Below are 16,544 nucleotides of genomic sequence, written 5' to 3'. Positions count from 1 at the left end.
CTCACTTAAAATTTTGATGAAATTTCGCCATTGGTTTTAGGCTCTTTTTTAAAAACTCCAGTAAATTTTCTTTCAAAATAGCATTTTACTACGAAGATCAATCGAAATAATCGCTACCATTCTTGGATCTAAAGATTCAATTTCTGATTAGACAGTAAAAAAAAAACAAAAAACAAAAACAAAAAAAAAACAAAAAAAACAAAAAAAAAACAAACAAACAAACACGCCTTTGTAAACTTTTGGTTACTGATGGGCGATGGCTCACTCTTTATTAGATTGCAGCGATCACTACAAACAGAATTGCTGAAAGGATCGTAGAATCACATGACTGGTTGTATCAAAAATCGGACTTCAGGGAAACATCGAGTCTAGTTTTGTTCATCGTAGACCACTTTCTCTCACAGAACCTCTAAGCAGACAGGTAAGCAAGAACAGGGGGGATTAATTAATGTCGAAATAATTCTTAATAATTTAACGTTGTTCAGAGTTCAGTTATTTCACTTATAGCCTGATATTTTTATGCCTAAATAGGTGCTGAGAAGCGGCAGATTCAGCAAAGTATGATATTTAGTTTCTCTTCCGCGCCTGTCCCTCTCACCCTTTGCCTGAAAAAACAACTTCTAATGAGGGAAACAAGACACGTTTACAACTTAAATTTCAGACAAGCCCCTTGACCATCTAAAGTCTAGCAAATATCGAACACATTCATTCCACGCAAAGCAGAACACAATAACATACCTTTCACTATCGTGTGTCTCATGCAAATACAAACAAAATGGTAGAGACGGAATGAATGCAATGGCTATCTGTTTCCCTCCCAGAAACATGGAAAGCTCACACAACTCTAAGGTTTCTTTTCAAATTTTCAGAAAAGTTCAAAGCTAGGAGGGGAGGTATTTTTATTTTTTGTTTTATTTTTCATATCTTCCATTGAGTAATGTAAGGACAATCCCTTTCAAACTAAACTGGACAGTTATCTAGACCTGTCACTCCAAATGACACCATAACAATTGCTAGAGTTGTTAAAATAGATTAAATTAAATAGCTTTCACAAACGGGCCAGCCGGACGGGCTTTTCTTCCAATATACTTAGCACAAACTCTCTAAAAAGGGGTCAGCAAATTAAATTTCGACCACCTGATACCATGATATGATGCCGTTAAGATAAGAAAGCTAAGGACTATCACGGGACCGATTTAATTTGTTTTTCTAAGAGGTCGCCAAGAATGAATTCTATTTCTCCTGTCAAACAGTTCGTGGCAATGAGCTGCAAGAGAGGAGCGACTCGGCTCAATATTAACCGAAATTCTAAACTACGACATTTTGATACTAATAGATACATCAAAAGAATTAGCTTTTTATGCTGATTTGAAATATATAAGATTCATTAAGTTTAGTGTAACCCATTGAAAGCTACGAGCCTGAGAATATTTGCCTGATTTTAGAAAAAGGGGGAAACACCCCCAAAAAGTCAAGAAATCTTAATGAAAATCGCATCATCAGATTTAGCGTATCAGAGAACACTACAGCAGCAGTTTCAAGCATCTATCTGCAAAAATGCGGAATTTTGTATTTTTTTTGTCAGATTAAAGACCACAGATAAGTATTTATTTATTTTTTGTTCTCCGCAGGGGCAATCGTATCGAACCAATGGTCCTAGAATGTTGGCAGAGGGTTCATTCAAATGTAAATAAATGTTCTAATGCCCCTTCTAATTGACCAAAAATATTCAGGGCAACTATCCCTTCTCCCATACCCCCTTTCCCCCAAAGTTGTTCGACCAAAATTTTGAGGTAGCCATTTTGTTCAGCATAGTTGAAAGGTCCAATAACTATGCATTTAAGAATTACATGACCCCCCCCCCCCACAGCCCCTGCAGAAAGAGCTGTAAGTTATGAAATTTACCCGTTGTTTGTGTATAGTATTTGTTACTAGAAAGTGAAATATAAAGACACTTTCAGGGGGGAGGGGTCCTGTCGAAGGAATTTTTCACAGGGAGAATTTTCCGTGGAGAAGGACTTTCCAGAGGTGAATTTTCCAGACGAAATTTTACACTGAGGGAAATTGCCAGAATTCCTGTAAGAAATTCTATTCATTTCTTATTTTCTCTATGTCGACACAATTTTACATGTTCCAGGGAAATTGTGAGGGGGACATTTTCAGTGGAGTTGGAATCGTCTGGAGGATTTTCCCATGGGGAGGGGATTTTCCTTGGGACATTTTTTCCATTTGGGAATTTTCCACGAGAGCAAATTTTCCGCGGAAGGGAGGGATTACAGCATAATTAGAAAAATACCCGAAAACATGTTTTTCAAATGAATGTATAGTAAGGAGAACTTTTCAGACGGAATTGTCCGCATGAACTTTTCCGGGTGAATTTTCAGCGATGATGCAATTTCTCGGGTGAATCTACAAGGGGAGGGGCATTTTAAGTGGGAGGAACTTTCCATAGAGGAATTTTCCATGGAGGGGAGCCATATTTTCCGGCACTATATGAAAAACGATTAGAAAAAAATCCAACTGAAAGTAAGGAGCAACGTTGAAACTTAAAATGAACAAAACTTATTCTGTATATTTTGGGGGTTACTCCCTCCCTTGCTCTTTATACTAAAGTTTGACTTTTTTCTCCCAATTCTTCAAGAACGACCCCTAAAGACAAGAGCAGTTTAATTAGAGTAAGAGCTTCTTTTATAAAACTAAAAAAATTCCGTGAAGAACAAGGAAGGGGGCAACTCCCCTCATACACGAAATCATTTCTGTTAATTTAAGTTTTGATGTGGCTCCTTACCTTCCGGTCAAAAACTTGTCTTTTCTCTATTTAATCACATTATGGGATCTGTGTATTAGTAATCATGGGTCTTAGTTTTTAGTCAATCATGGTAATGAATGGTAGGTAAAAAGCGATCCCTGCCAATAGCAGACAAAAAACAAGAAAAAAAAAGAAACCATAAGAAGATACCATAAAAAAGACTGAAAACAAAAAGCCTAATTTGAAGATGTCACGGTAAGTGAGAATAGAAATATGTCACCGTGCTTAGCCCAAAAGAGACACGACACTAAACTCAGTTTGAGGGATTAGTATTTTTTTAAAAGCCACCAATCACACAAAGTTAAGTTACATTTAATTAATATTTGATATTATGTCTAAGTAAGGCTCGACTGATCTTTAAAGGAATAAACAGAAAACAAAATCTGAGGTGACAGGCCAGCTCACCATGAATTCATTGGATGTTCAATCCACATATATCTTTCTTTCCTCTTGTTTCATTGTTAAGTATTTTCATGGATTCCTCCTTAACTTCTTCAAATAGCTATAACTTTAAATTCTAAAATACGAAAGAAATCTTGTGTTTCTTTTTCTCTCAGAAATGACATGGATATTTTCATTCATAAAACCAAAACCGTAATACCAGATTTTAATCCAGTTTCTTGTTGTGCCTCCCTATGGAATTCCCTAACAGCTAAAACTCAGCTGTGTCATTCTTACAGACAATTTAAAAGAGCTAAAAAACCACCCCTTAAGCCAAGAGAGTTAGTTCTCTCTTCCCTTCTCTTTTTCCCCTCTATCTCTCTTTTTCAATTTGTTTAATTCATTTATTTTGATTGGCATGGTGTTTTTTGTTGTTGTTTAACATTTTTTTTATTTTTTTTTTATTTTTTTTACTTCTTATCCTTCTGTTTGATTTTAGTACCATTATTTGATGTTATGTTTAGTCTCCACTCTCACAGGACAAAGAGCTTCTATGGGGGTATAAAGTTTCGTAACCTTTTCTCTATTTCCTTTAAATAAATTGATTGATGTTAGTACCATTACTACCTATCTTTATTAATTTTACAAGTGGTAAATTCTCGCTCCAAATGCATGACATCAGCTTTTTTACAATTTTCTCACCAGTTGCATGTTCCATGAAATACATCACCATATGGCGACTCACAACTTGATGTCTTAAAGAGGACCAAAAGCACACTCTAATCTAAAGCTTTTTTTCCATTCAATGTTTGTAGTTTTATTGTATTCAAGAACAAAGAAAGCTTCACCTATGTCCTTCATAATACTCTGTTTACAGCGTGGATCAAGTCCATCAGTTATCATGTACATAGCTTTCTTCACACTCATCAGCATCCCAGGCGGCAGATTACCAGGGAATATGTCTTCAAAGACATCAATAATTCCCTCACATGAAGCAGCAGACATAAAAGCTTGCAAGGAGTTGAGTACCCCTATGATTTCTGCTTAGTATGCATCATCTTTGTCACAAAACATCTCAAGAATTTTACTTCCATTGCTAGCTGATGGCTCTTCTCATTAGGACTGTTCCCTAGCACATCCACACAGTCGTAACTGTAACGGATTGAGATGGATTATAACCTGTTTCTTGTGCTCGTCCGATAAAGCATGTTGACTTAAGGTATAAAAGCCGTTACAGCAGCTAAGATTATTCCTGCATATTTTGCAGTAACCGATCAGAAACAACCCATCATCACCAATCCGGCATCAACTTTCTGACACTGCTGTCTTCTTTAGTTAACCAGGAATAATAAAATTTGTAGTTGCTCATTGTCTTTCCTAAATACACTTGAGATATCTGAAAGACAAGTAGGTTCAAACAAAGCAGGAAAAGCGTTAAGATTTTTGCCATCTGAATATTCCACTTATGGTACTCTTCTCACTCAAGCTGATACTAGTTTATCAAACAGCCCCAGAGAAAGAACATATAATTTGTACCATTGGAATGCAAGTCATTTCGAACAAGTTCATACTGGTACATTTTACGAAGCTACAGGAAATTGTCTATCCTTGAATGTTACCACAATATGACCAATCCATCCCACCTACCCTACAGCCTAGGTCAATTTTCCTCTATATTATTAAAGAGTACTACAGTGTCACCCATCTATCCTACCCACAATATTTTCGTGCTTATAATCTTTCTATGTTTACAATAGTTAATAGATACTTTGACCACAGATGAAATTCCCACTGTTTTGTTGCTTTTTTTGTGAACTGCGATAGCGCAGTCAAGAGACTAGTATAGCCATATTTGTGAAGAAGCTATATTTTCTAAAGAAGACCTTTTAAATATTTCATGCTTCAGTTTTCAAACAAACAATGCTCCCAAATAGGGAATTTTAGTGACTTTTGAGGGAGTTAAGGGACTTTCTGCATAAAAAGGGACTTGGGATGAACTTTAGCCAAAAACAGACTTTAGGGACTTTTAGGGACTAAATCCAAGCCATGATTTAGTACATTAGGAGCAGCAATATAACAAGAAGTACCATAGATCCAAAAACTTCGAAATTATAATCTACTAACCTAGTTGAAATATGATACATATTTATATCTCATTCCAGCCTATAGGCATAAGTCAAATTCGTAGAAGGACGGGCGAAGAGCCCGTTTGACGTGGTGATGTAGAGCTGAGAGTTACAGACACTTACTATTTAAGTTGATATAGCTAGAGATTCATAGTAAATGACAATTTATCATGTAATTTATAGTAAACAAGACTGCTTATTTCTGTCTATTTCTGGTAAATTTATTTGATTTTCCTTTTACGGAAAATCTTTTAAGGTAGTTCTATTCAACTTGGATTTTAAATGAATATATACTGATTGACAGAAACTTTTCAGAATTAGAAGTAAAATCAACCAGGAGGTATTCGTGTTACATCTTGTTATAAGGAAATAGTTTTCTATTAAATATTTTATTGTTCCCTAGGAAATAGGGAAGTGTCAGTAAAGTCTTTGAACGTGACAAAGGTCTAGGAATAATAATATTCCTTAGGGGAATTGCAAGGGAATTTCTCTTCTTGGCTCGTAAAAATGTTTTATTACTATTTGAGCTTGAGGCAATCTAGGGGACTTGTTGTACAGCTTCAACCTTTCTGTCTCTTAAGATAATTCAAAATAAATTTAGTAGTGACATTAATTCATCATTTTGGTCTAATTAATCAGATTTATTCGTGAGCCTTAACGTTAATCAGGAAATTGTATCTCTCTTAATCCAAAAGTTCGTTTTCTAGCTGTGGTCAATTTTTGAATATCTGAGGACCACCGGGTGCCTTCCCGACCATTCTCTCTAAATGTAAAACTGGCCAGCCAAAGGAAAATTCAGACAAATAAAAAGAAAAGAGTATGATTGTACATCAGATACTATGAAAGAGGGACGATGGGATACTGTGTACGGGGGAGGGGGATGCCAAATGCCTTAAGGGCCACATTTCAATGCCCAAATTACACGAGCCTCCCAAAAGAGTATGGGAGAATGGTAGTAGGAATTCATTTTTCATCCCCATTCATTTAGACTAAGCTTAAATAAGGGTGCTACGGGGTGATATATTACTTCTTATCGCTGAAAAATGTTTCTGGCATTTGTTCTAAAGCTTCATTTACCTAAACTTATTTTTTTCATGTTTTATAGAATTATAGACAATGATGTATGAGAGCGCATCATCTATTATGAAGTGGTGGATCATTTGATAGGTGAGAGGGGGACAGATGCCTCAAAGAGTGCATTTTAATCTCAGAGCATCCTAACTGTCATTGAGCGGTCACATAAATGTAGAATGAGTTCTAGAGAAAAGGAGGGGCACGGCAAGACGGGGCATGACGGGACATCATATGCCAAGGCAAGATGGGGCATCAAATACCAAAACACAAAATTTCTTGGGGAGAAGGGCTGGCAAGTTCTCTAGGAGCTTTGTTTTCAGCGGTTTTAAATGGTGAACAACATGTTTAAGCATAAGAGAATCCTATGGTGGGGATCACCATAGCTTCCTAACAATACAATAGGCTGGTAGAACAAGTATATAAAAGGGGGAGTTCTAAGCCTCCGGTTAAGGATTTTCAACCATATACATTGTAATGGTCCTCTTTCTATACTTACCTGTCTTTGAACTCCAGCTATGCCACCAAAAACTGCTATTTTTGATCCCGTATAGTCCAACATGACGTCGTTATCAAGACAAATTTACCAGCAAATGTAAACTTGATCAATAGCTCCAAAATAAGCCATTAATCATATCTATGCGACTTTCTATCAGCCTGGTAGTTTTACTAATCAGTAGACAATTTATGAAAACTCTAAGGGAACTGGGAGGGGGTATAAATGAGGAGGAAATGTAAACTCCCATAAATTTTGTCCAATGGGAATTCATTTATAAACTAATATTTCTTGCGAGCCCAGCTTCGATCGAAGTGACCCTCCGGGGCAAAATAACTGGTGATTCTTCGACAAAACGCTTTCTTCTATCTACCTCTATCATCCATCTACTTGTTGCCGAATATGACTGTCCACTTTGTTTTAGCTCCCAAATATTAGCTCGATTGGATCCAATCCTCCTGCTCTAAAACGCTGAGAATAACTATTTTATAATTCGAAGAATTATAATTCTTCGCCCCAGAGCTGTCTTCTATGCAGCTCAATCATCCTGCAAACGATACAACGTAGAAAACAGGTGCTCACTTTTTGTTGGGCTAAAAAAAACTCGTTTGGGCCAACTCTAGGGCTCCCGGAATAGAGCCAGTAGGGCAGGCCATGCCACCACGAAAGACCAACATCTACCTTTAAAGTAAAGATTTGATGTGGCTTCAATGACTGTCTTCAACAAAATAGCGATTCACCTATTTCTGAGGAACTTCCTTTCGACGAACCACCTCATCAAGACAATAAGACGAACATATGACGTATATCATGTTCTTACTAATTGAAGGAGGATATGCCAACAGAAAAAAAAATTGACATACAGCTTTGTACGGAGAAGCATTTTAATCTTTACCTGACTCTTTACCTGAGAACCAAATTTGAGCACAGTGAATTGATGCTCCGCTTGGCGCTAGGGAGCCGGGGGTTCAATCCTGCTGCGGCAAGGTTGGGCGACAGACATTCTTGTATCTGTAATCACAAACACAGAAACTGAAATGTCGATTCAAGGCTCTATGCGTCAGAAACGGCTTTGGAGGATTTTCGCCCTTTCCCTGTTGGGATGGGAGATCATTCCAACAAAGTCGCTGTTGTCTTCAAACAAAGGTTCCACAAAGGAATAAGATCCACTCATTATCATGGGCAAGTGACTAGTAGTACATTGGACAAGCATGATATCCCTGGTACCTTGAAAAAAGGCATACTTAATGGTCCGGTAAAGATTTCACATTTTCTAAAGGATAGTTTATGTTAGAAATAAGTGGAATTTCATCGTTTAAATTTTGTACATTCAACTGGAGGGAACAGAAATGAGAAAATGAAACATACATGCTCGGATACTTCCTCACATACCCAATCAAAACAAAGATAAGAGTTTACAAACCCACTAAAAGTTCTTTATTCGTGAACCTTACCTTTCCTTGTAAAGCGTTGCCTATCGTAAGGTTTTGGACGGAGACCTTTTTTCTCCAACTCAAGCTGCTTCTCAATCCTCTCTTTCTGATCCAGTCTAGTACGATGCTTTTGGCCATTTAAATGTACATCCAGCTGTACTTGGGTAGGAGCAGTAACAGAACATAATTTGCATTCAAATCTGTAACAAAAGTGACCGATGGAATACATGAAATACTGTAAAATAAAAGTATAATCAACGAAGAATGTAAATTTTTGTCGTAAACATATGCTTATACTGGTACACTACGTAAATGAGAATGTACAAGCTCTAACATTGAATCAAGGACGTTCTCTCTATAGGGACGCTACACTGTCTCTGCAATTTCATTTAACATTTTTTTTTCATTTTTGTTCATCCTTGAACCAATTTGATTTAAATTAGCTAAAGAATTTGTCGTGTCGTCACAAGTAAAGAGGCTTACTATCTAATAGTAAATCATTCTCTCTGAAAAAATCAGAGATATCTAAACATATGAGCTAAAACATTAGATTCGAGCACCAAGCCCCTCCTATAAAAATATATTTTGATATCTTTCCCCTGTCCTAAAGGCTTAAATTTAGTACACTGACGAGTACTTACTTTGAAAGCTGCACAAGTTGCACATAGGTAACTTGTGTCAATAGAGAGTTATACTAAGCTCTGATGCACTCGACAACCTCTGCCTATAAAAGTGCTTTCTTAGGTCGAAGAAAACATTGCTGTTGTTACAACAATTGTTGAGAAAGCAAAAGAAATAAAAAGAGAGAAAGAAAAAGAGAAAAAGGGAAAAAAAGAGAAAGAAAAAGAAAAAGAGAGAAAGAAAGAGAAAGATAGAAAGAGAGAAAGAGAAAAAAAGCGAAAGAGACAGAGAAAGAAAGAAAGAAAAGGAGAGAAAGAAAAAGACAGTAGCAACAGTGCTCCGCTACTGCTACTAAAGCTGCTACTATAGTTACTACTTCTAGTACTACTACTGACACTAAATATAAGGCTACTACTATTAATTCGAATGCTACTACAATTATTACTGTTGGTACTACTACTACTACTACTGGTACTAAATCTAAGGCTGTTAAGGCCTATAAAAGGTGTTTCTTAGGTCGAAGAAAACATTGTTGTTGGCCTTTATTTTTGAGTTGGAAAAGTTCAAACCAAGCCGGCTCTCAATCCAAATCTGATTTAGCAGCTGACTTGACAGAATATTGTGATCCTTCTGTCAGAAGCTTTTTTGCAGGTCAACGAGAAAAGGTTTAGCAAAATGTTAGGGCACTCAAATTTCTTAGAAATTTCACCTCGAAGATTTACAAGGTAGATTTACAAGCAAATTGCCCTCCGATTTCACATAACTCATTATTATAGTTTAAACACACCACAGTTTTTCCACGACTGCCTCTGCAGGCCTGGACAACCCTAATGCCTCTTCTAACTGATTGGGTTTGAATATAAAAATTACTTTTAAAGGTTAACTGAGTTAGTCCCATCGAAAAGCCGATTTATTTTTTCCTCAGACAATGACAGAAAAGCAAATTTTTCAAATCGACAAAAATTGATATTTAACTCGGACAAATCTCCCTGAGTCCAGACAACTCAGTAATAGAGTACTAACAAACGATCGCTATTCCATGATCACAGGTTTAATAACCGCTTTATTGATTTGTCTAAACTAGCCATTCAAGAAAAATCAAAGGTCGATACTATGTACGACACAGTGTTCTTTTTAATATGAAACGCGCAAACATAATTTTTTCTTCGGGGGGGGGGGGGATAGTAAAAAAAAAAATCAACGGTGATTTGAATAAGAAGTGCCCAGATATTCATTAAAGTTTAGGATTTGAAAATCAACCTTGAGCCCCTTTCCCTGCGTCAGTGGCGGTTCTGGCTTCTCTTGCGCCCGGGGAAAAACCATGTCTCCCTCACAAAAATTTCAGGCCGAATTTGAACGAAGTTTTCATTTATTTACACAATTATTTTCAATTTATTAGTTAATTAATAAAAACTTTTTTATTCTTAATTTATTATTTGAATTATTATTAATTATATTAATTATTTTTATTATTTAATTTTTTTTTCATTTTATTAATTCAGCAATTATTCTAATGTATTAACTACGACCTCTACTTTATTTTAATAAAATAGAATTTCACAGTGACAAGATAATTATAACTGCTAGATTTTTTGTTTGAAATTTTGTGCCCTTAAGTCTTCAAGTCCGGGGCAAGTGCCCCTTCTGTCCCTCCCTAAAACCTCCTCAGTCCTGCGTAAGTTCTTGCCTTTCATGCCTACGTATATTTCCAGAGCCGCCTTAATGTAGCAGCTATTGTTCATCTATTAAATGTTCAATTAAATATTAGAATAAGCTATTTTGTTGTAGCAAATTTACAACAGCAGATAACAAAAACAGCACATTTATAATAGTAAATTCAATACTAGAAGAAAGGTTCAAACAAGGTTGCCGATTGAAAGTTTATCTACAAAGAAAATGGCCTATTTATCAGAAAGCAATAGACCCTTTTCTCTTTTATCCAAATGCTTTTATGTCTTAACATAGCAGAAAGAGTATAAATTCACACAACACAATAGAACCCGATTTAAAATACGGGATGAAAGATACGCTTGGAAAATTGTAGCTGGGGCAGAAAGAACACGAGCCTTTAAAGCAATTTCATATTTTGTTTAATGTCTTCCATTTTCTCACCTTTTCCCCATCTTTCTGAAATCAACAAGCAAATGAACTTATTTTCTTGGACAAATTTCATACGCAATTTTCTAACGTAACGGAGTGCTAATTTTGACCGTAAGCTCCGTAGCGATCCGTAAGATGGCCAGTCTAAAGCGAAAAAGGAGGAAAATTTTTGGTCTGAAAGGCTCTTAAGACTTGACGCTACTTTATGTAATCTTAGAGAGTAATTTTTTTCTTTACGCAGACAGTGTTAAGAAGATTTACGAATTTTAAATTTAATTTGATTTATTAAATTTAATATTATTTGGGATTTTTAATTTAATATATAATTTTAATTATAATTTAAGAGGATTTAGAATTTTACGTCAAGTCAGTTTCTGTTACGCTACGGAAACTCCAGTACCCAAAAACCAATAGCAGCAACAAATGGCATTCCTGGAAATTTTTGAAAATGAATAATCCATTATTTTTCTAGAAAGCTTTAAACGCTTGATCAGAGCTCGGATCTCCCTCCCCATTCTGCATGTTTACTTTCTCAATAGTCTGCTTACGATATTTTCGGTGATTTTAAACGATTAAAATAATGGTTTTCTGAATGTTTACGTTAGCCAACATTTGACTTGTTTAGGTGTGAAAGGTTATAATTAACGTAACGTAACTTCACCACTTAATATAGACAATTACGTACGTAATGTGAAGGCCACTTTATGGAGAAAATTTTCCCCGTAGCATAGACATTGAAGAGTATACTCGAGGTCAACTTTTACGATCCGCAAATTCATGTTACGTTAAGAAAAAGTCAATAAAGAAGCAACAAAGTGGAACTTCTTGATGAATAATTAATAATTAGTTGGGAACTTTTTTATAAGTTTTTGTCTTAATAAGGCAGTTAATTCAGTAGCACAACTGCAGTAGATTTGGACTCTCCAGTCTTCAAAGGTTCATACATTGAAAGCATCAGACTCGGAGAGTATAACAAAATAGGAGAAAAAAGTGATGGATAACGACCTAACCGCACGGATGCCTCTTCTTTTAACTTCAACTCCATCTTTAGATACTGGGCCTATATCAGAATTATAGAAGTTTATAGAAGTACGAACTTATGAGTCATCCTTAGACTCCTGTACCAACGAGACAAATACAAAAAGCATTTTATTTATTAATAAAAGCTTAGTAAGAAACGTTTATGAACAAACAAAATTTTACCAGCAGCAGGCCTTAGGGCTTTTATATAGATTTATGTTTAGGCATTGTGATAATCAGTTGCCTAAATGTTTTTTGGGTGCACTTTCTGCTAGGTCGGATACGAATTGACCTTTTCTTATAGCCTGTTACAAGTCTCCACGCTCCTCGGACCGTCACTGCCGGATCAACATTTTTTTTTGTTTTGTTTATAAGAAATTAAAGCTCGGAATGTCATAGGTGATAAAACAAAATTCTAGTAATTCGATTCAGAGAAAGAAAAAGATGAGAGAAATACGACAATCAAAATCTGAGTTTTCAATACAGTGGCTTTACTGGTAGTTTATTAATGTTTTGTGTATGTTAGTGATAAAGTTTTGTGTCTGAACTGCAATAAGTACCTATCTATTCCCTTTTAAGCTATTGATTTAAAAAACAACTTCTCCACAAAATAAGTTTTTCAAAGAAAAGAAAAGAACTCCATTACACCAAAAATAAGCAAAAATAGAATTAAATTATCTACCAAGCATTAAACTGCCTCAAATCAGCATCGATAAATAAATAAAACATAAAAAAGAAATTACAATAAATAACCAAGTCAAACTCAAAGCGAGCATAAATTAACATGAGCAAGGCTCAAAACCCCCATGCCTTTCCAAGGCCAGCACATGATTTGCACTTTACTAAAAAAAACAAAAAAACAAATGCATGTGCATTATCAGTTTAATGTACATTTGCTGATATTTATTCCTTAAAATGTAAATAAAACTTGATCTATTAAAGACTAAAAGTGAAAACATTTAAGCTTTTTTCAGTAAAGTTTTTTTTAACTAATTTTTGTTCGTAATTGTTTAAATTGACATAGCCCTTTTCAGCGAAGTTGACCTTAAAAAACAAAACTTAATACCATTCGCAAAAAAAAATCCTATCTATGCTCTTTGGCAGGTTGGATATACTTACACTCTTTTGGTTTAGTAAATTTTAAGAGCAGAAGTAGCAATAGAAGTAGCCCCAAAGGTTTTGACAAAATGTCCTCAGTTGTTCTTGGAATTTTGCTGAGATGCCTTATTGACAACCAACAGACACACAGTGCGTTTTGATTTAATCTTAGAGCAACTTTTAGTTTTTACACATAATGGGCAAATTGCATAACTGTGGGGGGTTGACCTATGCAATATCCCAAGAGATACAGTTACAAGACCGTCCAGCTATGCAGAACGAAATGGCTATCTTGAAATTTTGACTGGCAGTTTATGGAAAATTATGAGCTAAAGAGGAGGGTTGATTGCCCTCAAATTACTTTTGGCTAGTCAAAAGGATACTAGAATTTTGAATTTTCAATCAAATAAACCAGGGGCGGATCTACAGCAAAATCTTGGGGGAGGCCCTATGTGACAAGGGCGCCAATAATTGACCAAATTGACAAATTTATTCTAAAAAAAGAATACAAAAAAGAAATAAACAGGATAAGAGGGCGCCAGAAAAAATCCTGGGGGGATGACGGGGTCCCCCTGGATCAGCCAGTGAAATTAGCTCCTTTAAAATATTAGTGATATAACTAGCTAGGATAGAGCAACGCTGCCTATGATTTTGCTTATATACAATTTAATTTTTGCATGCGCATAGTTTTTTCGTTTAGTTGAAACTCCCCCTAAACGTTTCAACTAAATGCGCTTAGTTACATTAGTTACAGTAACCGTAAAAGTAGTATCAAAAGTATACACATAGTGTCTTCTGGCTAGTTCGAAATTCGTCACGACTTACCCTGAAACATCTAACTTAATATTGTAAGCCGTTATTGTGATATTGCTTTGTCAAGCTTTTGACAATTTACATGATCATAGTTCGTTTGGATTTAGTTCAACATCCGTCAAAATATTCCTTGTAGCTTCACCTTAATACCCTTGGCTTGTTTTTCGATTTATTTCAATAAAATTTCGACATTGTCCAAAATTTTCGCCTTAATACTCTTAGGTCTACTAGCAGCAGTAATAGCACCAGTAATTATAGTAGGAGCTGTAGGAGCAGAAATAATAGTAGCAGTCTAAGCTTTAGTAGCAGTAATAATAATAGTAGCAGTAGTAGTAGGAGTAGGAGTAGAAATAGTAGCAGTATGATGCAAATATCGTATTTTGGTTTATCCAAAATCCCCCACAACAAGCCTTCTAAGTTTTAATTTCACACAAAAAATTGTTCCTAATATATAGCTGATATGTCTTTTTGAAAACCTGCATACGGATGGCAGGTTGCCATCCATACAAAAGAATTTTTTTGAAATATTCTCTGAGAGTTTCACCTACATACCCTTAGGTATAGTTTTAATAGTAGTCACAACAGTAGTATTACTACTCAACTTAATACAATTAGCCATTGCCATGATATTGCCGATATGCCCGTTTAATAACCTGTATATTCATGTAATTCTTGAAGTTTTCGTCTTAATGCTCTTAACCTTACAAGTAGTTACGATAGAAGTAGTATTTGGAGCTAGTAGTAGAACTAGTAAATGTTGCAGTGGTTGTAGTATTAGTAGTAGTGTGCACATATTCCCTTTTTGGTCAATTGAACCACCCCTTTAAGCATTCTCGGAGAGTTCTAACTTAATATACAAATCAATTCTTAAGATACGCTATTTTAACAATCTAATTGCTCATAGTGTGTTTTGTTAGTTCGATTTTGCCATTAATATTCTCTCAAATTTTACCTTCATAGACTTATCCTTAATAGCATTATTATCACAACAGTATCTGAGGTGGTAGAAGCAGTTGCATTGCTAGTATTGTATGAGCATTAGTAGTGTTAGCAGCAGTATTAATAGCGGTAGTAGCATGTATATTTTGTATTTTGGTCAATTGAACATCGCTTTCATGATGTCCCGGAAATTTTACCTTGACTCGGTAAGCCATCCCAAACAAACTGTTGATGTGCGCTTACGACCCCGTTTTGACACCCTTTTCCCTTAATTATCTAAGTCTTACAAGTTTTTGCAATTGAAGTATTAGTTGGAGCAGTTTAGTAGCAGTAGTAGCAATAGAAAAAGTAGCAGTGGTAATAGTGTGAGTAGTGACATGCATATATTACCTTTTTGTCAATTGATCTTCACCTTTAAGTATTCCCCGAAAGTTCCAACTTAATACCCAAATTCATTCTTGAGACACGCTCTTTTGACAACCTGCATTCACATAGTGTGTTTTTAGTTCAAATTCCCCCTCAATATTCTGCCAATTTTTCCCCTCCATGCATGTAGCCTTAATTGCACTAGTGTCATAGTAGTAGTAGTCGTAGTAGTAGGAACATCAGTAGCAGTAGTAGTGTATTTCTATCAGGAGTAACAGTAGTAGCAGCAGCATTAATAGCAGCATTAGCAGGTACATTTTGCGTTTTGGTTAGCCTAACATCCCACTCATGATGCCCCTGAAGTTTCCTCTTGATACGATAAGCCGTTCCGAAAATACTGTTGATACGCCCATATCAGCAATGCACACAGTATGTTTTAATTTAGTTCAAATTTCCCCTCAACGTTTCCTCAGATATTTTTCGATATCCTCTCGCTTAGTAGTACTCGCTAGAGAAGTAGTAGTTTTAGTGATAGTAGTGGTAGTAGTAATAGTATTTGCGGTAGTAGTAGAAGCCACAGTAGTTTTAGTACCGCGTAAATATGGCCTTTTTGGTCAGTTGATCATCTCCCATATAATTTCCTGGAAGTTTCTAATAGTTTTAGCGACAGTAGTGGTAGTAGCAGTAGTAGTAGTAGTGTCAGTAGAACCAGTGGTAGTTATAGTAATAGTAGCAGCAGCGTGCAAATACAGCCTTTTTGGTCAATTGATCACCTCCCTTATCATTTCTGAAAGTTCCAAATTAATATAATCAGTCATTCCTGAGTTACACCCCTTTGATAACCCATCTAGACATAGCATGTTTTGATTTAGCTTAACACTGCCCTCAACATTCCATGAAAAACACATCTTGATGCCCTTCGCATTTCGGGAAAGTAGAAGTCAAACATGCATACCTTTTCTCAATAGCATAATTTCCCATTCCTCAAAAGTAATATACGTTCAAATATATCTTATTCAGCTTTTTATTCCCAACTATTTAGTTATGCATGAATTTGCAGTAATTACACAGATTTTAAAAATAGATGTCAAACGCTTAGCCGAAAATTGATCTTAAAAGGTTTTTCTGCCAATAAAATTAGTTGGCAATCTTACAAAAATTAGTTTTGAACTTTTAATAATGAACTTTAAGGTACATATACAAAAAAATTATCAAGATATGCTGAAGAATATTTTAGTGTAACTTCTCTTTCATTTTTCCTTTGGGATTTT

At 35.6% G+C, this 16,544-nt stretch overlaps 1 protein-coding gene across 1 annotated transcript in view; it reads right to left on the bottom strand.

The window, feature by feature from the left end:
* The window catches only part of LOC136027492 (zinc finger matrin-type protein 3-like), a 172,647-nt gene that overhangs the window by 18,035 nt on the left and 138,068 nt on the right, over window positions 1–16,544 (bottom strand). Inside the window, exon 8 of the mRNA XM_065704802.1 lies at window positions 8,338–8,516. Coding sequence (XP_065560874.1) covers window positions 8,338–8,516 — 179 coding nt within the window. The remainder of the gene's footprint in view (window positions 1–8,337; window positions 8,517–16,544) is intronic.

Source organism: Artemia franciscana, chromosome 5 (genome assembly GCF_032884065.1).
Source record: "Artemia franciscana chromosome 5, ASM3288406v1, whole genome shotgun sequence".
NCBI lineage: Eukaryota > Metazoa > Arthropoda > Branchiopoda > Anostraca > Artemiidae > Artemia > Artemia franciscana.
The sequence above is the reverse complement of the archived record's forward strand: the minus strand, read 5'-3'. Positions and strand labels throughout refer to the sequence as shown.